The 23,129-nt window shown below is 44.3% G+C and overlaps 1 protein-coding gene across 1 annotated transcript; it reads left to right on the top strand.

Annotated features, from left to right (window-relative positions):
* Window positions 1–12,511: 12,511 nt before the first annotated feature.
* RXFP3 (relaxin family peptide receptor 3) lies at window positions 12,512–15,170 on the top strand. The gene has a single exon (XM_081930266.1). It carries the CDS (start codon window positions 13,381–13,383, stop codon window positions 14,743–14,745), a length of 1,365 nt encoding a protein of 454 aa, XP_081786392.1. The 5' UTR covers window positions 12,512–13,380; the 3' UTR covers window positions 14,746–15,170.
* Window positions 15,171–23,129: the final 7,959 nt, after the last annotated feature.

The raw sequence follows: 23,129 nt of genomic DNA, 5'->3' as shown, positions 1-23,129 counted from the left end.
CACTCCACTCACCCCAATTAATTTTTCAAAATGTTTCTGACAAATGTGTATGGAAAATGATAGTTTTTCATTCTGTTCACCCTGAAGGATTCCTGCTGTTTCTCATTTCTTTTCTAAGCTTCCTTTTAATGAAGAAAGCTGTTTATTATGGTTATTATCATAGTAGCTGAAGCAGATGTTGTCTACATAAATACTTTGGGGGAGGGGGAGTTCTGAATCATTGTGCTTTCCGTATAATTGATTTCTTTCTCTGAGAATGAAACATTTAAAAAAGAGTAAAGACATGCACGTCCTTACCTGTATTGGGCTTACCTTGGTAAAGAAAATCTATCAGAACCTCAAACCTTCCATTTCTGACATGTATTATTTTAAAGAATTCCTTAAAGACAAGAGGTTATATTTGATTAAGTCATAATTGATATTTTTGAGTCATGTGCCAAAGAGGACAGGGGGCTTCTGCATCTTTAATTATTGCATCTTTAATTCCCTTGTAGTACACAACTATTAAAGGTGCAGAAGCCCCTTAGAAGCAGCACTGCTTTTAACTGCTGATTTCAAAATTGCACTGGGTTTTATTGGTGGGTGGGGGTTAAAAATTCCTGAGAAACATGGGGTGCGAGGCAGCTAGTTATATTGAATGAATGGATTTATTAATACGGTCACAGACCAGCGTCAACACACACAATATCACAGATCATAAAAATATCAGAAATACAAGGGACAATATGAATATAGCAAGGATTTAAATATAAAAATTAAAATTAATTGTTAGCATGCCCCCTGTAATTAGCAATTAGGGGTTTATGCATTATGGGATACCACTTGCTTCCTGCGATTGATTGCAGACGCACAGAATTTAGCTACATTTAGTGTAGTCTTGGGATTCTTGTCCTCTAGCAGTAGTTTTAAACTATGGTATTCCGGTTCTTTCCTGGACTTTTGCAAAACAGGTGTAATAAAAGTCAAACGTATACCCTCATAAAGACAGCAACGTAATAGAACATGTGAAGCAGTTTCAACTTACAATGAGCCACAAGGACAGACCCGTGCTGTATATGGTTTGCCCTCAAATCTGCCCTGAAGTAAGGCAGAGGGGAGAACGTTAAATCTGGCGAGGGTAAAGCTAGTTATATTCATTTTGCTTTTTATATATGATTTCCCTGTTTGCGGCCATAGCTACATAGCTGTCAACTCTTCCCTTTTCTTGCGAGGAATCCTATTCGGAATAAGGGAATTTCCCTTTTAAAAAGGGAAACGTTGACAGCTATGCATAGGTAGTGTGTGCCCAGGCAGCCACCCATTGACCAGACCTAGAGCTGCTCAGCTTCAGCAAGGCAGTGGCTTCATGAGCCTTCAACCATTTGAATAACTCTGAAGTTACTCCCGGACTCCCCATTTGCTTATCTGCTTGTATTTCTTCCCATTTCCTATTCCCTAGTTTGTAGAGTTTTGAGCTTCCTGCTGCACTTTGGACTAGCCTACTGCCTAAAACTAACAAGGTAAGCGGTCAGATCATGTGGAAACGAGATACAAGGGGGTTGTTAAATCTTTCATTGTATAATTGGATGGGGGGGGGAGGATGCAGCAGGTTCAGCTTTTCTCACCCTCAGAACGCAAGCAACGTCTGATGAAATTTCCTCCAAGATACAGGACATCAAGTCTCCTTTGGTCCTTTCTAGGTTTCACTGGAGCGCAGTCAGTTTGAGGACTTGAGATTTCGCTTGGATAGGGCTGGGACAAGTTGTCCAGGAATCATGACCAGTAGGAGCCAACCATCACATAGGAGGAATGATTTGAGACAACAACACCCACTTATTAGGACTTAAACTTTGCAATGTTTTATTTTGAATTTTTTAAGATAATATTTTAGTTTTCTGTTACGTTGCTTTGACTGTATACTCTATATTTGACTTTCTTCAGATTGTTTTATTTACCGTATTTTTTGCTCTATAAGACTCACTTTTTCCCTCCTAAAAGGTAAGGGGAAATGTGTGTGCGTCTGATGGAGTGAATGCAGGCTGCGCAGCTATCCCAGAAGCCAGAACAGCAAGAGGGATTGCTGCTTTCACTGCGCAGAGATCCCTCTTGCTGTTCTGGCTTCTGAGATTCAGAATAATTTTTTTCTTGTTTTCCTCCTCCAAAAACTAGGTGCGTCTTATGGTCTGGCGCGTCTTATAGAGTGAAAAATACGGTATGTTTTATTGATTTAATATGCTGTAAACTGCTTTGAGATTTTTCTTAAAAATATACAGTGGTACCTTGGGTTACATACGCTTCAGGTTACATACGCTTCAGGTTACAGACTCCGCTAACCCAGAAATAGTGCTTCAGGTTAAGAACTTTGCTTCAGGATGAGAACAGAAATTGTACTCTGGCGGCGTGGCACAGGCATGAGGCCCCATTAGCTAAAGTGGTGCTTCAGGTTAAGAACAGTTTCAGGTCAAGAACTGACCTCCAGAATGAATTAAGTACCACTGTATAGCGGTATAGAAAAGAAAGAAAGAAAGAAAGAAAGAAAGAAAGAAAGAAAGAAAGAAAGAAAGAAAGAAAGAAAGAAACCAGGGGTGAGGAATCTTTGGTCTTCCAGACATTGTTGGACTCCAATTCCCATCAGCCCCAGCTAGCATGCCCAAAAATCAGGGTGGTGGGTGCTAGACTCCAACACCACCTCAGGGGGCAACTTCGTTTCCCCATACCTGGTTATAATCAAAGTATTCATCCAGAAGTGCTGTATACTGTACAGGCAATATAGAAGCCACTGTCAGGGCAATATGCTGGAAACTGAAAGCACAAACTGAGTCTGGGGGAACCAATAAGCTGCTTGGAGCGGGGAAATCACACTGAACCCTGCTGTATTCCTGGCCGTTCTGCAGCTTTGTGGCTCACTATCAGGGCTTTTTTCAGCTGGTGAGTTCCAGGACCATTTTTTCCTAGAAAAACAGCACAGCTCACTATAATTAGCAAAGTGATGATTAGAAGGTTCCTGGCTAACTTCTCATGGTGCCCTCATGATTTACCCTCTGATCCTTGTAGTACAAGATTTGTTAACTGTGAAACAGCACTCGAAAAGCAAGAACCATTGAATTAAGTTTACATCCAGCAGCTAGATGAATCCATTAGGCTTTTATTATTTTCAAAACAGCTTGATTTATTTAATTAATTTGAAATTATACATGTTTATATGTTTTGTTTGTCTATGTATTGTGTGTTGTTTTGTTTTTAATTTGTGTTGGAAAATCTATAAAAAATTAAAAAAACGATTTATATCTTTATCTTGGGGGAAATGAAATGAGTACTTCTGGGACGAGTGCTCTCAAACCATTTGTGCATACGTTTAGCAACATGATGATGATTTTCAAAAAATTATTCACTTGTGAAATCATGAAAAGAAAAGAAAAGAAAAGAAAAGAAAAGAAGGAGCATTTTGGGAATTATCTAATTAAATACATCCAAGATAGCTTCTTTGTAATTAATGAAATTATAGCACTCACATTCATGGAAGGCAAAAGGAAATTTTATCTTCAGGAATGCTCTGTAAAGCAGCACCCACAACAAACACACAAGTGAGGCTAAGCAAATTACAATCCTTTGGTCTGTTGCAAACTCAGCCTTGCATTTAACTACTAGCCTGGTTGCCACCATCTCCTTGCCTGCAAGTGAGTGAATGGAATTCCCTTCAGACTGGTTGCCCTGTTCCTCCTCCACCAGCCTGCCTGGCTTCCATATCTGCAGAGAGAGACGCCAGTGTTGGAACCAAGCAGACTAGTGATGGGTGAATGATGGAAAAATGAAAGATCCATCCCTCATCCACCAGCCCAGGCCACTGTATTTCTGTTCTGGCTGCGAAAGAAAGCAAGACATCCACTGGCAGTATGGAAACAATGCATATTTTGTAGATGGATGAGAAAATCCACCCCACTTTTACCAACCAACTTTTAAAAGGCTTTTTTTTTAAAAAAAATTCTTTTTGCTAGCCTGTAATAACTTTTCTGGCTGGTCTACTTCATTGTGTAATGTGATAATAAAGGTTTTCTTTTCCATTTTAACAGAGAAAGCCTTTGAAAAGAAGTATATTAAGGAGGAAACAGGACAAGAAGCTACAAGCACTCAAGTTCCCTGTTATGAAGGCACAATTCTCAGTCGTAATAATGCTTTAATTTTATTGCAAGTGGCTGGAGAGTCCTCAGACTGTCATGCTAAGCTGTAATCACCGCCTCTTGCTTATTCAGTGCACTATAGACTTGATAATTACTTCAGTTATTACCCAAGAATCATTGACATTGCTACCCCCCATAATGCATATTAACATTCTACGCTAATGATACTTTTTCATTTGTAAAGATTGCAACTCTCTCCTCCAACTCATACAGGAGAGGGTGCTCTGTTTGCAAAGCTTGGAAAGTATTCAGCTGTGTGATAATACTAGCAGATGGAAGACCAACGAAGTACACCAGGTAGAGCACATCTGTTCACAGCTAGTGCGCGGTTTGGAACAGGACTGTAAATCTGATTCACTTTCCAAGCAATTAAATCCATTCATTCAAATATGAATCCTAAGTTTCTGGGCAGGCTAATTGATCTAGAGCAGGCCTGCTTTGTCCGCTGCAGAAATATGGCTAATCCAATATGCAAATTATTAAATATTGATCTTAGCAAAAGATCAGGCTCTCCTCTGGCAATCATTAGTTCTAGATATATTGAAGGCCTTTGACTGCCTAGGGTGGGGGCTATCTTAATCAGAGTATTGATGAAAATGAAATTTGACCCCAAAATTATTTATTTTAGTGAAGCATTCATCTTCAAAAGCAAGATTAGAGTTAACAGTCTCAATGTGGAACAAATCCTGATTTTGCGTGGGACAGAACAGGTCTTATCCCTTTTCTGTTTATATTACCACTTGAACCTAAGACCAGCCTGCTGGATCAGGCCAGTGGTCCATCTAGTCTAGTATCCTGCTCTCACAGTGGCCAAGCAGATGCCTGTGGGATGCCTGCAAGTTGGACATGAGTGCAGTAGCACCCTGCTCACCTGTAATCCCCGGCAACACTGTCTCAGACGGTGTAGGTAGAACATAGCCATTGTGGCTCATAGCGATTGATATCCTTAGCTATTCATCCTTGGCTGATCCCAAATATTAATGGAAGGCCCTTTGTGCCAACAGCATTATGATGACCAGCCACCCGTTGTCCTCTGGACACAGCTGCAGCCTTGCAAGGAGAACTGACTGGTTTTGCTAAACTGCCCAGACTTAAATGGAATTTCCAGTTGTGTATTGTGCTCTAGGTGGCTTAGTTTGGTCAGAATCGAGTAGCCATTCTAAAGTTGACACAAGGAACTGCAGAGAGGGAGACACTGGATATTACAAACCTATCGTTTGGATTGAACCCAGCACCGACTGACGAGGAACAAGAACTTGGAGCAGTGGGTGGGAAAAATACCCAATAACAAAAATGTCTCTGCAACTTCTGAGTTGGAACTGCAATGGTCTAAACCATCCCCGAAAAAGAGACCAAGTTTTCCACACACTAAAGAAAGAACAGCTAGATATAATTTGCTTGCAAGAAACCCATATTGCCAGGATACACAGGAAACTTTTGATAAATAAGAGATTAGGTCTGGAATTTGTTTCCTCAGACAAAGTTAAGAAAAGAGGGGTGGTGATTTATGCCAAGGAAAAGTGGGAACCAAAAATGATCTTTAAAGATGAGGAAGGAAGATACCTGGCAGTAGAAATTCAAATTCAAGGAGAAAAGATCTTAATTGTTGGAGTTTATGCACCAAATGAGGGGAAGGCAGAGTTCTTCAAGAAGTTGCATGAGACCTTAATGGACTTTATGGACTTTAAAATTATAATGATGGGAGATTTTAACGGAGTTGTCTCCACAAACATGGACAAGGCACAAAGACAAGTAATATCCAAGGATGGGAGACTACCAAAGACCTTTTTCGAACTCACTGACACCATGGACTTGATCGACATCTGGAGAACTAGGAACCCTCTGGAAAGAGAGGGAACCTTCTTCTCGGAAGCAAAAATGACCTGGACTAGAATTGATCAAATTTGGATTTCTAGCAGTCTGGCACCAAGAGTGAAAAAAACAGAAATCTGCACAAAAACCTGCTCCGACCATAATGCAGTCAAGATGGAAATGAAATTAACAACGGCTGGAACCTTCAGATGGAGAATGAATGACACCCTATTTAGAGATGAAGAAATTTATCATAAGGCCCAAAAAATATTGAAGGATTACTTTGAGATAAACTTGAGAACTGAGGTGGAAAAAAGAATAGTATGGGACGCAAGTAAGGCCGTGATGCGTGGATTCCTAATTCAGCAAAATTCTATAAAAAGGAAGAAACAAAATGAGAAGAAGGAAAAGATTTTGAACCAGATAAAGGAAGGAGAAAAGAAACTGAGATCTAAGCCGAAGTCTCATGAGATTTTAAGAGAAATAAAGTACCATCAGACGCAATACATGGAATTGATGAATCAGGAAATAGAATGGAAGATAAAGCAAATGAGACAAAGGACATTTGAATCGGCAGATAAATGTGGGAAACTGCTGTCATGGCAACTGAAAAAGAGGCAAAAGTTAAATACGGTGACATCCCTGGAAATAGATGGGAAAATTATCAACAAACCAAATGAAATAAGCAATTGTTTTCAAAGTTTCTTCAAAAAACTTTACGCACAAGGGCCTACAAATGAACAAGAAATAGAAGAATTCGTTAAAAAATATGGACTATCAAAGATTTCAGAACAAAATAAAAGGATTTTGAATGAAAAAATTACAGAACAAGAAATAGAGGGTGCCATCCAGAATACGAAATTGGGGAAATCACCAGGACCAGATGGTTTGACTGCAAAATACTACAAAGATCTTAAAGAATGGCTAATACAGCCATTGAAGAAAGTATGCAACGAGATATTAGAGGGGAAAAAGGCTCCTGAATCGTGGAAAGACGCATTTATCTCACTTATACCGAAGACAGAAACTGAGAAACATCAAGTTAAAAACTACCGCCCTATATCACTCTTGAATGTGGATTATAAAATTTTTGCAGATGTTTTAGCAAAAAGATTTAAGAGGGTTTTGATGGAGGAGATTCATAAGAACCAAACAGGCTTTCTCCCAGGGAGACATATGTCAGAAAATGTGAGGAACATTATAGACATTTTGGAGATGCTAGAGGTGGACATAAATAGGAAGGCAGTTCTGATCTTTGTGGACGCGGAGAAGGCCTTTGACAACATTTCTTGGAAATTTATGAAGAAGAATCTCCATGGGATGGGGGTAGGCCAAGGGTTTGAAAACGGTATAGGTGCAATATATTCTGAACAAAGAGCGAAATTAATTGTGAACAATGTGGTAATGGATGAGATACCAATAGAGAAAGGTACACGACAGGAATGCCCTATATCCCCTTTACTGTTTATATCGGTCCTGGAGGTTTTATTAAACATGATTAGGAAGGACCAGCTGGTAAAAGGAATACAGGTCGGATCCAAACAATATAAGTTAAGGGCATTTGCAGACGATTTAGTGCTAACTTTGCAACAGCCAGAAGCTAGTACCAAAAGAGTTTTAGAATTAATGGAGATATTTGGCCAGGTCGCAGGATTTAAATTGAACAAACAGAAAACAAAGGTGCTGGAAAAAAATCTAACAAAAGAGGAGAAAGATAGGTTTCAAAGTGAAACTGGGCTGGAAATAGAAAAAAAGGTAAAGTACCTGGGGGTAAATCTGACATCAAAAAATGTGAACCTATTTAAAGACAACTATGAAAAATGTTGGACAGAAGTTAAGAAAGATTTAGACATATGGTCTAGGCTGAAACTTTCCTTGTTAGGCCGAATTGCTGTTATCAAGATGAATGTATTGCCAAGAATGTTGTTTTTATTTCAGACGTTACAAATTCTAGACAAAATGGACTGTTTCAAGAGGTGGCAGAAAGATATATCTAAATTTGTCTGGCAGGGCAAAAAGCCCAGAATAAAATTTAAGATCTTAACCGATGCAAAAGATAGAGGGGGCTTTGCCCTGCCAGACTTAAGACTTTATTATGAATCAGCAGCTTTCTGCTGGTTAAAGCAATGGCTACTTCTTGAAGACACAGACATTCTTGATCTGGAAGGATATGACAATAGTTTTGGTTGGCATGCATATTTGTGGTATGACAAGGTAAAGGTGTATAAAAGTTTTAAGAACCATATTGTCAGGAAAGCATTGTATAATGTTTGGAATAGATATAAGGATTTATTGGAAAGTAAAACCCCTAGGTGGTTGTCACCAATGGAAGCGAAAGCAGTGAAAAAAATTAACATGGACTCTAATTGGCCTAAGTATTGTGAAATTTTAGAATATGATGGCGAAAGACTGAAGCTACAAAGTTTTGAGAAGCTAAAGCATAAAGTTCGAGACTGGTTACACTACCGTCAGATAAATGAGATGTTTAAGCAGGACAGGAAACTTGGTTTTCAGAAGGAGAGGTCAAAGTTAGAAACAGAACTGTTAGAATCCAATACTAAAAACTTATCTAAAATGTATAATTTGCTGCTGAAATGGAATACACAGGATGAAACAGTGAAATCAGCTATGATTAAATGGGCACAGGATATTGGTCATGACATTATGTTTGACGACTGGGAACAGTTATGGACCACCGGTGTTAAATTTACGGCATGTAATGCCCTGAAAGAGAATATAATGAAAATGATCTATAGGTGGTACATGACCCCAGTCAAACTAGCAAAGATTTACCATCTGCCCAATAACAAATGTTGGAAATGTAATGAGGCTGAAGGTACCTTTTACCATCTTTGGTGGACCTGCCCAAAGATTAAGGCCTACTGGGAAATGATCTATAATGAAATTAAGAAAGTCCTTAAGTGGACATTTGTAAAGAAACCAGAGGCTTTTCTCTTGGGCATGGTCGGCCAATTGGTATCAAAGAAGGATAAGACATTCTTTATGTATGCAACCACGGCAGCAAGAATCCTGTTGGCAAAGTATTGGAAGATGCAAGAATTACCTACTCTGGAAGAATGGCAATCGAAGGTGATGGAATATATGGGACTGGCAGAGATGACCGGCAGAATCCGTGACCAGAGGAAAGAGACAGTGGAAGAGGACTGGGGGAAATTTAAAACATATCTAAAAAATTACTGTAAAATTGTGGACTGATAAGATGTTGAGGGGTAGGAAACAAAGAACTACAGCTGTAAATCTTAAACTTTAAGGAAATTCAAAAGGGACTTAACTAAAGACTGATTGATGAGTTGCTCGAAAAATGGTAAAACAAGGATGTGGCGAAGGGAAGGCATGGGGAAGTCAATTTTTGTTGTTTGTTTTTCGATGTTTGTGTTTGTCTTGTATTGTCATTAATATGTGTAAAAACTAATAAAAATATTTTAAAAAAAAAACAAAATACATTACTTCTGGTAAATGAGCCACCATAGCTGTTAGAGGGTCATGAAAATTTGTGTCCTGGGCTTTTTAGACCCATGTACCCATGTACTAGGGACGCAGGTGGCGCCGTGGGTTAAACCACAGAGCCTAGGACTTGCCAATCAGAAGGTCAGCAGTTCGAATCCCCGTGACGGAGTGAGCTCCCGTTGCTCGGTCCCTGCTCCTGCCAATCTAGCAGTTCGAAAGCACGTCAAAGTGCAAGTAGATAAAGTGCAAGTAGATAGGTACCGCTCTGGCGGGAAGGTAAACGGCATTCCCGTGCACTGCTCTGGTTTGCCAGAAGCGGCTTAGTCATGCTGGCCATATGACCCGGAAGCTGTACACCAACTCCCTCGGCCAATAAAGCGAGATGAGCGCCGAAACCCCAGAGTCGGCCATGGCTGGACCTAATGGTCAGGGGTCCCTTTACCTTTACCTTTATCCATCTACTATCTGAAACCAAAGGGGCTCGCTCATTGGTTGCCAGATGTGAATTCCCCCCCGGCTCTCCTACCCCACTATTTAAACTGTGTTTTTGTTTTTTATTACAGCATCTATTTTTGTGTTTTTATATTGTAAGCTTCACCGTGGTCTTTGGATGAAGGGCAGTATATAAAATTAATAAATGAATGAAATACATATAAGTCAATGGGCTGTTTATTTTTATTGTGCAAAGAAATCTATGACCAGCTGGAAGACTCTTTGGGAAAGTTGGATAAAGACTTGATGCCGAACACCCGCTGTTCACAACCTTCCTTGTACTTTCAAGTGTACCAGCAATGAATTGTGTATATCAGGGCTTTCCAACTCAGCAGCAGTGGCAAAACTGTAACCTTCTTATCAGTCTCTGGTGCTATGGGAAGGAAGAATGTGGTGGATTTGCTTCCCTTTACTCCTGTGACCTCTAGTGGGTCATGCTGAAACAACAGCCAGAGTTCCCTTTTGAAGATCTGACTGCTGTAGAAAAGAGACTATTGGGTTGATGCTTTTAACTTCAGCGAGCCCTCCTAACAGTCCTTAAGCATGCCAGAATGCCCAGCCTGCTGCTCTTGAGGTCTATAATCGTTAAAGCACTATCCATCACCATCACATTGTTCCGCTGATAATAGTTATGATCATTACCATTTTATTAATCTCCCCATTCTTGAATAGTGTCATTAGCCAGGACTGAATGTAGTTGCTTAGATGCTTGATCATCATCACTGCCATCATCAACGAGTAGGGAGAAGAACATTTCTGAGTTTTTATTGCTCACTGGGAAATGGGTCAGGATGGAGACAGTCAGTGAGCAAAACACAGCGCCATAGCCCTCGGCAGCAAGGGCAAAAAGTGTTTGCCTAACTCCTTAGACATATTAGGAGGTGTGAATATTGTCTTCTCTGCTCCATCATCCATACCAACGGCCAGTCGGCTTCTGGTCCCAGTTACTGGCTTTTATATATTTATATATTCGATTTTATATTTATACAGTGGTACCTCGGGTTACATATCCTTCAGGTTACAGATGCTTCAGGTTACAGACTCCGCTAACACAGAAATAGTACCTCGGGTTAAGAACTTTGCTTCAGGATGAGAACAGAAATTGTGTGATGGCGGCGTGGCGGCAGCGCAAGGCCCCATTAGCTAAAGTGGTACCTCAGGTTAAGACCAGTTTCAGGTTAAGAACAGTTTCAGGTTAAGAATGGACCTCCAGAACGAATTAAGTTCTTAACCCGAAGTACCACTGTATATTCAATTTTATATTGTTCGAACCATGTCTTACCCCTTCGCCACCATTAGTGTCCATGGAGGGTTATATATAATGCTTAAAAGCCTGATAAAACAAGTGCAGTACAAATATCAATTGACAAAGGTTAATAAATAGCAGCACTGATAAAAAACAATCTGATCATCCAAACCCTAATCATAGTGCAGCGGGCCTGAAGCCTGATAAAACAGGCATGACTTCACTTAAACTATAATAATGTTGGTCACCAAAGAGAATTATAGAATCATATAACTGTAGAGCTGGAAGGGACCACAAGGGTCATCTAGTCCAACCCCCTGCAATGCATCTGTTCCATACAGGGCTCGAACCTGCAACCTTGGCATTATCAGCACCATGCTCTAACCAACTGAGCTATCCCTTGTAGACATCTGCTTTAACCCTGGAGACAGGGGAGAGAGCAAAGCCTCTGTGGAAGACATGAGACCTACTCTCAGGAAGATCTGGGACCACTGTTTCAGCAAGGGACTCCATGGAACCTGCATGGGATCCTCTATATAGAACTGCCTTCAGAAAAGGTTGCAAGGCACCTTTTGCTGGTTTTGGATTTGGCTGGTTATATGTTGTATAGGTTGGATTCTGAGAGCCATAGTTAGCCATCCTTAGAGCAGACTCCTTGAAATCCATGGAATTAACTCAAGCCACGCTGGTTTCAGCGGTCTACTCCAAGCACAGCTAACAGTGCAATCCTAACCATGTCTACACAGAAGTCCTACTGAATTCAATGGGCTTACTCCTTGGTAAAAGGGTTTAGGATTGCAGCCTTAGTCTGGATTCAACCTATTGCTTTTATATTGTCTTTGAGGGGGGTGGGCTATTGGGTAGGGTGGATTTTTTTTGTTATCTTAAAACTTTAAAAGGTAATACACTTAAGGGCTCTGACCAGTTTTTAAACATATTTTTTAAAATACTGAATGTAAGTAAAATGTACCAGGGTTCAAGCTGTCATACCTGCTGCCTGATCAAAGTGTCCCGAGGGCCGCTTGTGATTACCTAGTGGCCGTGGTAAAGCCGTGCCTAGATGAAAACCCCAGTTTTCCCTGTTTCTCTTTAATTTTGCAGAGTCCTTTGTCACTCCATGTTAAAATCCGGGGTAAATCATATTGCATGCACATGAAGTTGCAAAATAGGAGACATAATAAAAAAGCGATATTGGAAGACACGTGTCTACAATAGGCAAACACGGGAGAAGTTGATTGTTTCTCTCTCTCCCCCTCCCCATTTGCAGCATGAGGAAACGGGCCCCACCCCACAAGTATGGAAAAGATTTTCTCAGAGCAGGAACACGCGCTCTGTTGAAAACAAGAACCCGTGGAGGTTTCTATATCAAATTTACAGTTTAAAATACAAACACTGCCTTTGTTTGAGCGCAAGGATCTGTGCGTTGCCCATGATGGTGAAGGTTTTCATGCAGAAAACCAGTGAAAAGGAAAGGTGGAAGAAAAGCACACTGTTGGCATGCTGGCGTCAAAAATAAAACCATTGGTGAAGTTCTGTCAATCAGATATTTCAGCAGTGCCACTTAATTTGGCTGCAGCGGGGCAAGAAGCGGGACAGAGGCGGGCGCAACTGGCGCTCCCTTTTCGGCACCTTGGAGAGCTCCCCGGGCGCGTAGCTGCGCGCGCACTCTGAAGCGCAAGCAGCGGGGGCAGAAAGGCAGCGCTGTATATGAATGACTGCACCGGAGCGGAAGGCAGCACTCGGGCGGCAGTTGCGGCCAGATCAGAAGGATCCGGAGAGGCTCCGCTTCCAAAGACCAGCGAGACGCCGTGCCCAATCCGAAACCCGATTCCTATCCCAGCTCCTTCTGTGCAGCCGGCAAGAGGGGTTGCTTTCTGGAGATCACCCAACAAAGTCAGAGCAGCGACTGGGTCACTTCCCAGCGAATGCATTTTTGGGGGGGTCTGTCTGCCCGCCGCCTTTGGATCTGAAAAGCTCCTTTTGCAACCGCCTTTGGATCGGTGCTAGTCGTTTGGCAACGCGATCCCTCCTGCCACCTCGTCCATGTGAGTTTAGCAGAAGGGAGACCCGGCTGGCAGCGCCCCTTCCTCCTTGTGAAAAGTTCTCTGCAGGATCCTCGCCCGGGACTTTTGTAGGAGCCGCCCTCGCTGCCTTCCAGCTCGGTCGGTGGGGCAGAGACGGGCCGAAGCTCCCGTCTGCCATGGGATGATGGATGCCCCGTGTGACTACAGCTACTGCTCCCTGGCCGCCAGCATGAAGGACGTGGAGCCCGGAGACTCGCTGGGCTCCTTCTTCTCCAGCTTCCTCGAGGAGAGGCTGTCGAGCAACCGGAGCAACGCGTCCCTGCAGGAGCTCTGGAGGAGCCTCGTCCACCTGGAGCGAGCCGATGGGCCGCAAGGCAGCGGCTCGCTTGTCCTGAGGGTCTTCATCTCCACCATCTACTCCGTGGTGTGTGCCCTGGGGCTAGTGGGGAACCTCCTCGTGCTCTACCTGATGAAAAGCAAGCAAGGCTGGAACAAGTCCTCCATCAACCTCTTTGTGACCTGCCTGGCCGCCACGGACTTCCAGTTTGTGCTGACTCTGCCCTTCTGGGCGGTGGAGAACGCCCTGGACTTCACCTGGCTCTTTGGCAACGCCATGTGCAAGATCCTCTCCTACGTGACCACGGTGAGCATGTACGCCAGCGTCTTCTTCCTCACAGCCATGAGCGTGGCCCGCTACCACTCAGTGGCCTCCGCCCTGAAGAGCAAAAGGCCCGGCGGACTTTGTGGGGGATGCACTTCGGCCAAGTGGCTGTGCGTCCTCATTTGGCTGGTGGCCATCCTGGCTTCCCTGCCCACTGGCATCTACTCCACCACCTCCACCATCTACACGGAGGAGGAGTTCTGCCTGGTCAAGTTCCCCGACAGCCAAGGCAACAATACCCCCTTCTGGCTGGGGCTGTACCATGCCCAGAAGGTGCTGCTGGGCTTCCTCTTGCCCCTGGGCATCATCACCCTCTGCTACTTGTTGCTGGTGCGCTTCATCAGCGACAGGCACATGGGCACCAGCTCCTGCGGTCCCAGCACCAAGCGCCGGTCCAAGGTGACGAAATCGGTGACCATTGTGGTGCTCTCCTTTTTCCTTTGCTGGCTTCCCAACCAGGCGCTCACCATCTGGGGCATTTTCATCAAGCTCAACGTGCTGCCCTTCAGCAACGCCTACTTCTTCTCCCAGACCTACCTGTTCCCCGTCACCATCTGCCTGGCCTACTCCAACAGCTGCCTCAACCCCATCTTCTACTGCCTGATGCGCAGGGAGTTCCGCAAGGCCCTCAAGAAGTTGCTGTGGAGGATCACTTCACCTTCGCTCACGGCCATGCGCCCCTTCACTGCCACCACCAAGCCCGAGCATGAGGAGCAAGCCTTGCACACCTTGATGCCCATTGACCCCAGAGCTGTTTCTGCTGCTCCAGCTGCTCCTGCAGCAGTCAGCTTGCCTGACATCATCTCATATCCCCCCGGGGTGGTGGTCTACAGTAGCCGCTCTGACTTCTTGCCCACCACCACCTCGGCCGAACTGCATTTATAAGCTTAAGGGGCTGAGTGAGGCTGTGATGTTTCCAATCTCCAGAGTCAACAAGTCAGGGTCTGTTTTGGAGCGCACCCCATCTTGGTGGGGTGGGGGAGCCAAGCAATGTGCTCCTTGGATTCTTCCATTCCCAAAGGGGGGAGGGAAATGTGTAAAAAAGTATGGTTCAGTCTAGAAAGGCGACTATGGGGTTGCGGCGCTCATCTCGCTTTCAGGCTGAGGGAGCCAGCATTTGTCCACAGACAGCTTTCTAGGTCATGTGGCCAGCAGGACTAAACTGCTTCTGGTGCAACGGAACACCGTGATGGAAACCAGAGTGCACGGAAACACCGTTTACCTTCCTGCTGCAGTGGTACCTATTTATCTACTTGCACTGGCGTGCTTTTGAACTGCTAGGTTGGCAGGAGCTGGGACAGAGCAATGGGAACTCACTCCGTCATGCAGATTCGAACAGCTGAGCCAAGAGGCTCCATGGTTTAGACCACATGGTTTAGCGCCACTCACATCCCATAGGAAATGTGTGTAGGGCTGTTCCATAGTTCAGGGAAGGGGACCATAGGGAGCTGAGTCAGACCAGTGGTCCATCTGTCTCAGTACTGTCTCTGCTGATGGGCAGCATTTGTCCAGGGCTGCAGACGACATTCCCCTGCCCTGCCTGGAGACTGAACCAGGGACTTTCTATATGCAAGGCAGATGCTCTCCCACCCTTTCCCCAAACGCTGGTGATGATGGGATAGTGGTCTTCACCACAGTAGAGGGCAGTAGACTAGCTAGCTTAAGAGGTGCACTCTTCTGTCCTCCAGCATCCACACCTGAGACAGCTGCTTCACTCTGCCTAATGGAAGAGCCGGCTCTGTAGTAGTGCTTCTCCATGACAGCAGAAGGAGTTGTTTTAGGGTAGTGAGTTTCTGGACTGGTCCAGGGGAAGCAAGGTATGTAAATCCATTCCTGGGGACTTTCTGGTTTTACAGGAATCAGGAAGATGGAGTTCCTGCACCTTATGGGAGGGGGATTTGGCTGGCTATTACATCTTGTTGGGGGTGAGAGACTTGCCTATAGAGGAAGGGTCCTCAGAGGGTTCAGTTCCTGTGGAGATAAAGCAAGGTTTCTCAGGGACTTCTCCAGGGGTGTGGAACTGATGTTCAAAGTATGTTCCATGTTCTGAGTGCCCATATTGGGATCTGTGTTCTTCTTAAGGTAGAAGGTGAGAGGGAAAGAGATAACAGGTCTGTGGCATATCTTGCTCTAATCCTGGTGTGAACCTTTGATTCAAAGGGAGAGGGAACAAGAGGAAGCAGGGTTGTAGTTTCAGATGCATCTGATGAATGAGCCTTAGTCCATTCATATGCTTAACCAGTGCAGTTGTGTTGAAGGTGCCACAAGTTTCTTTCCTGGTGTGTATTTGTTCTGGTTTTTTTTTGCTGCAACAGACTAATATGGCTGTTCTCCTGGAAATGGCTCCTCCTGGAAATATAGCACAAACATACCCTTTTTTCTGAGAGATGATTCAGTTTGCGAACTAGCAGAGGATATCTGGGATTTCAAAAGAGCATGATAAAAAAATTAAAGCTGTGCTACCAAGGTGGGTGGTTGAGACCAGATGGTGGTGCAAACTCATTTTGTGAGGAAGGTTGTAAAAGATCCAGGAGCTGACATACAACAGGCTTTTCCTGCCAAGTCTGGATTCCAGAACAGGAAAAAGCTCCTTTGAGGGCAGCATCCTGGTTCCAACAGTGGCAAGGAACATGTCCCATAAGAGGCAAAACCCCTTTCCTGCTGTTTGCTACCAGTGTTTGGTATTTGGTGGTACACTGCCACTGCACATGGAAGTTCTATTTGGCTGTAATGACTAATCATGTTGGTTGATCTGCCCTTCATGGAAATATTTAACATTTGAAGTAATTGCCCTTTTCTTGACCAGCTTCTGGAAAGATTCTCTCTCCAGTATACCTGGTGGCAAAATTTCTACCCAAGACTCATTCACTACCTAAAAGTCTTGGACTTCACACCTGAACCACAGGTGACCAGATTTCCTCCTTCTCCTGACTCCCTGTTTTCAAAACCTCAGCTCTTACATTCTTTGCCACGATTTACCCCCATGCAGAGAAATAATTCTCTCCAATTTTGATTTCTATGGAGTGCTCCATTCTCCATGGCTACTACTGTAGCAACACCATGTTCACACACAAGGGCTGGGATTGCACCAAAGACTGCTTGTTGCAATGTGGGAGCATGCGATTCCTGGAAATTAATGTGAACTAAAAACCTGGGGTGATGTTCTGGGTCTGGATAAAAAGGATGTTTCAAGGCAAAATGTTTTGTATTAAAAAAATTCTGTATCGAAAGTATGAACCTTGTTATCTGTAGATTATTAAACCACCATATGCATATTACATGGAGCAGTCTTATTACTTCGTAAAGCCTGGTCTGCAGCCAAGCATTGCCTGGAAAGAATCAATCCCTCTGCTCAGCGGAAAGACACTTAAACTTCAAGTATTTCTCTTGTGTTGATGTGTGTGTGCCTTTGTGCACATAACTGACTGTTCTAGAATTAGGGCACTTCTCAGATGCTTGTGTTGTCCATTTGAATTTCAAAAACCAAACACACGAACCTGGCAAGCATTCTCCTACTGCAAACATCTAACATTTCATTAACTCTGCTTAGTTGCAAAGCTGGGCATGCCTCTTTGGTTTCACGAGTACACATCGACTTTCTTAAACAAGAAAAAAATAGAAAATGGGGAGAGGTGAATGGTTGGTTCTCCTTTTGCTCCCCAGCAACAGAGGTATTATGTGTGTGGCAGGCAAATTTCTCTCCTCCGCTGTCCACTGCATTCATACTAGATCTATGCTACCATCACATTAGCACAAAGAGAAGAGTCTACGGCTCTTTCAGTCACCTGCCTTCAAGTGTCATAACTGCAAAGAACACTTCTACCCCATTGGCAAATACGATGCAAGCATTGTTACTGTATTTTTTGCTTCATAAAACGCACCTGACTATAAGACGCACCTAGTTTTTAGAGGAGGAAAACAAGAAAAAAATATTCTGAATGAAACAGTGGATGTATGATTTTTGTGGTTTATGCTGTGGCCAGAGACATGTGATTTGACAGTGAGTTTGGGGTAGCCCAATGCAAAAATCCTGAGAATCCATGTGGATCCGTGCTTTGTAACCACGTTTTTGCGCCATTGCGGCCCCACGCAACAGTGGGTGCGTGATTTTTTGGGTGCAGGCTGTAGCCATGGACATGCTATGTGATCTGATGGTGAATTTGGGGTGACCCAATGCAAAAATCCTGAGCATCCATGTGGATCCATGCTTTGTAACCACATTTTTGCGCCATTGCGGCCCCAGGCAACAGTGGGTACTTTGGGCTGCAGACCAAAGCAAACCTTTTGAAATGAATGAAGGATCCTGTCTTGTAACAAAGTCCATCTAGCACAGGATTCCCTCCACTTGCTGGCCACAGCTCTTCGGGGTTTCAGATGGGATGTTTTTGCAACCCTACCTTGAAATGCCCAGGGATTGAAATGGGAACCCTTTGCATCCAATGTATGTGCTGTACCACTGAGTTATGGCTCTGGTAACCTAGCTTCTGCCATAGATGCATTAGATGGCCATAAGCAAGCCATTTTCTTTCCTTCTCCCACATTGCATGCAATATGAATGGGTGGTATTCCACTAACGAGTCCCATTGGTGCAAGGATTTCCACGTGTGCAATGGGACTTTTCTCTCTCTCATAGAATCTTAGAATTGGAAGTGTCATCTAGTCCAGACCCCTACAATGCAGGAATCTTTTGCCCAACGTGGGGCTCAAACCCACAACCCTGAGAGTAAGCGTCTCATGCTCTACCAAGTGAACAATCCCAGCTCTGTTCTCCTTCGCCTGCATGCATCCTTCTCAAATCTGAGGCAGCCCCTTGAATAGATTTTGGGGGGCATGTTGCCCAGGGGAAAGAGAAGGGGAGACGATTCTGTTGCCCAAGCAGAAATGCTTGCACTGTGGAATAATTGCCTTAGCAATTTGATCCCCCACCCCCAATATGTCCCAACTTACAGGGTTGTAGCAAGGATCACAATGTATAGGAAGTGCTTGAAACAATTCCAAGCACTAAATACATGCTATGTAATTTGGGGGGAAATATTCACCTAGCAACAGAGTTGAATTGCTATGGATGTGTCTATTGCTCACCCACTGACTCAGCTGACATCGACCAGTTATTGTAAAAGTTAGATTCTGGGCTTAATTATATCATGTGGAAGTGGGTGGGTGGGCTCCAGACTAAGTAGTCTTTTGGAGGGTAATGTATATGTTTTCATTTGCTTCAAAATGTGGTAAGACAGATGTGCTCTTTAGGGGGGGCTCCTACTCAAGGACCCTTGCACATCTGCCCCAAAGTCCTGCCCTGATAGCACTTCCATTCAAAGTCATAACAAAATTCTATCATTCTTCATTTCCCACCTCATTCAAACTCCTCTATCTCCCTCCCTAACCCTACCACAGGGACGCGGGTGGCGCTGTGGGTTAAACCACAGAGCCTAGGACTTGCCGATCAGAATGTCGGCGGTTCGAATCCCCATGACAGGGTGACCTCCCGTTGCTCGGTCCCTGCTCCTGCCAACCTAGCAGTTTGAAAGCACGTCAAAGTAGAAGTAGATAAATAGGTACCGCTCCAGCGAGAAGGTAAACGGTGTTTCTGTGCACCGCTCTGGTTCGCCAGAAGCGGCTTAGTCATGATATCAACTACTTGGCTGTGTCAGGTACATTGTGTGACTCACCGGTAATTTCTTTTTTAAAAAGCAGCAACCTTATATTAAATAATAATTAACTTGAAAGAGATTTGTGGTTAATATAGTTAGCATTGATTAGGAGGCTGTAGGGCACAAATTTTGTTGCTCGGTCCCTGCTCCTGCCAACAGTGGCATAGCGTGGGGGGTGCAGGGGGGGCCGGCCTCACCGGGCACAACATCTGGGGGGCGCGCGCTCGCACTCGCAGTGCTAAAATCAGTGCTAAGATCCACAGGTTAGGGGGCGCAAATTACTTGCCTTGCCCCGGGTGCTGACAACCCACACTACGCCACTGCCTGCCAACCTAGCAGTTGGAAAGCACGTCAAAGTGCAAGTAGATAAGTAGGTACCGCTCCGACGGGAAGGTAAATGGTGTTTCCATGTGCTGCTCTGGTTCGCCAGAAGCGGCTTAGTCATGCTGGCCACATGACGCAGAAGCTGTACGCCGGCTCCCTCGGCCAGTAAAGTGAGATGAGTGCCGCAACCCCAGAGTCGGTCACGACTGGACCTAATGGTCACAGGTCCCTTTACCTTTACCTTTAACCCTACCACCTTCCTGCTTCCTGTCCTCTTTTCCCCCGCTCCTCTTTTCTGCCCCTGCTCTCTTTCCCCCACCATCCACTTCCTTCAAGCCCCTTGGCATTCTGACACCCCCAGTCCTCACAGTTGCCCTTCTCTTGACTTGCTACCTCCAGAAGTCCCTTCTTCTGCCACTCCCAGGTCCACTAGGTTGGGAAAAGGCTGTAGCTCAGTGGTAGAGCATCTGCTTTGCACACAGGTGGTCCCAGGTTCAGTCCCCAGCATCTCCAGGTAGGGCTGAGACAGACTCTTGCCTGAGACCCTGGAGAGCTGCTTCCAGCCAGTGAAGACAGTTCTGAACAAGATGGTCTGGCTTGCGATAAGGCAGCTTCCTGCTCACACCCCTCAGAGTGGTTTAGCTGGTGGCAGGCAAAGGAAGATACTTCTCTGTACTGGAAGATATATATTATATAGTATAATATGTGGGGTGCCTCAGGGTTCCGTCTTCTCCCCCATGCTTTTTAACATCTACATACAGCCACTGGGAGAGATCATCAGGGGGTTTGGGTTGGGTGTTCATCAATATGCGAATGATACCCAGCTCTACCTCTCTTTCAAATCAGAACCATTGAAGGTGGTGAAGGTCCTGTGTGAGTGTCTGGAGGTGGTTGGAGGATGGGTGGTGGCTAACGGATTGAGGTTGAATCCTGACAAGACAGAAGTACTGTTCTTGGGGGACAGGACTCCCTGATCCTGAATGGGGTAACTGTGCCCCTGAAGGACCAGGTGTGCAGCCTGGACTCACAGCTGTCCATGGAGGCACAGGTTAATTCTGTGGCCAGGGCAGCTGTTTACCAGCTCCATCTGGTATGCAGGCTGAGACCCTACCTGCCCACAGACTGCCTTGCCAGAGTGGTGCATACTCTAGTTATCTCCTGCTTGGACTACTGCAATGCGCTCTATGTGGGGCTACCTTTGAAGGTGACCCAGAAACTGCAATTAATCCAGAATGCGGCAGCTAGACAGGTGACTAGGAGTGGCCGCTGAGACCATATAACACCAGTCCTGAAAGATCTTCATTGGCTCCCAGTATGTTTCCAAGCACAATTCAAAGTGTTGGTGCTGATCTTTGAAGCCCTAAACAGCCTCAGTCCTGTATACCTGAAGGAGCGTCTCCACCCTCATCATCCAGCCACACTGAGATCCAGGACCGAGGGCCTTCTGGTGGTTCCTTCGCTGGAAGAAGTGAGATTACAGGGAACCAGGCAGAGGGGCTTCTCTGTAGTGGCGCCTGCCCTGTGGAACGCCCTCCCAGCAGATGTCAAGGCAATAAACAACTATTTTACTTTTAAAAGACAACTGATGGTGGCCCTGTTTAGGGAAGTTTTTAATGTTTGATGCTGTATTGTTTTTAATATTCAGTTGGAAGCCACCCAGAGTGGCTGGGGAAACCAGACAGAAGGGCGGGGTATAAATAAATTATTAGTATTAGTATTAGTAGTTGTTGCTTGAGTGACAGATAATCTAAACTGGGGGTGGGGAAAACCTGTGGCCCTCCAGATGTGATTGGACTCCAGATGTCATCAACCCCAGCCAGCATGGCCAGTGGTCAGAGATAATATCTGGAGGGCCATGGCAAAGCCACTCTTCGTCTAAAGCAGTGTTTTTGGACTACAGTTCCCCTCCTCTCTGACCACTAGTCTTGCTAGCTAGGGATGATGGAAGTTGTAGACCAAAAACATCTGGATACCTAAGTTTAGGAAAATCCTGGTCTAATATACAGCCAGAATCTAGATATAGGTTGACTGCACCAAGCACACTTTGCTGTTAGATATAATCACCAGCCCTTTTTTCATTTCTGCTTTTCTACAGCAGTAGGTGCTGAAATGGGAGCTGAATTATACCGTTCCTGGAAGGCTTAAAATAATTGTCACTTGAGTGCAGTTGCTGAATGCCTATCATTTTTCAAAAGCTGAAGGGTGGCGGGGGTGGGGGCGAGTTTGTATGTATGGACAAAAATAAAATGAAATAAAAATCCTGTCGCAGTAGATTGATTTTGGTGGGAGGACTGGCATTTAATTTAGTAGTAGGCATTTTTACATTTTAGGTCATGTTTTTTTCAGAAGGGAAGCCTGTGTGTTTTGGGATAGACTGTCAAGAACATTTCTAAAGAGAAACTTTTTTTCAAAGATGTTGAAAGGAGTGCGAGGTTTCTAGCATTAGGGAGTAATTCTGAATGTGCAGGAAAGCAACTGAAACCAATTCAGTTCCCACTAGGGAGTCAGGATTCAGACTCCGTGCCTTGGATCTGTTCTTATACTATCTGTGGTTTAATACATCCTGACAGAGGTTCATTTGTATCCAGAGAGCTACCAAGTTTGTCTGGAAACCCTGCCCTAATCTTAAGGGTGTATGAGGCAACTGTACTGACCTAATGATGAAGGTATGCTCTCTGCACATGGTCAGAAACATTCTACGTTATTTCTGCATTCTCTCGAGAGGCTGAGTCCTAACAGCCAAAACAGTTTTCAGGCCAAAAGTCCAGACAGTCCTATCTTGATGGAAGCCCTGTCACTTTGTGTGTGTGTTATGGTATGTGTCAAAAATTTGATCAATATAGGCATCTTCCAAGACATCACCAAGAGACTGTTTATATGTATTGGTCAATGTGCGACATTCACCGGTAAATGTCTAATCTGACTGAATGCCTTCAGCAAATGTCCAAATATAATACCTTTTTTATACCACAGATGTAAATGTGCCCCATTTACATCTCCCTCCACCCCAGGAAAACCCTCATGACAATTTTTTTCTGATATTTTCCACTTGGTCTTTAAAATGAATTCTTTAAAATGGCTAGAAAACCTCAACATTCACAAGATTTTTCCACACTTCCCTTTCACTGTGGTGATTTCAAAGCTTGACTTGGACTGGAGACTTCCAGGGTTACACTTTTTAAGGCAAAGACAGAAATGATATGGGTAGCTCATGACTGAAGTTTTAAAAATAAATACATTAAAATTAAAGCAGGCATGGTGGGGATGTTCTACTTTTTATCAGAGCAGTTGTGC

The sequence above is a fragment of the Podarcis melisellensis genome (assembly GCF_964234715.1).
Source record: "Podarcis melisellensis genome assembly, chromosome: 11".
NCBI lineage: Eukaryota > Metazoa > Chordata > Lepidosauria > Squamata > Lacertidae > Podarcis > Podarcis melisellensis.
The sequence above is the reverse complement of the archived record's forward strand: the minus strand, read 5'-3'. Positions and strand labels throughout refer to the sequence as shown.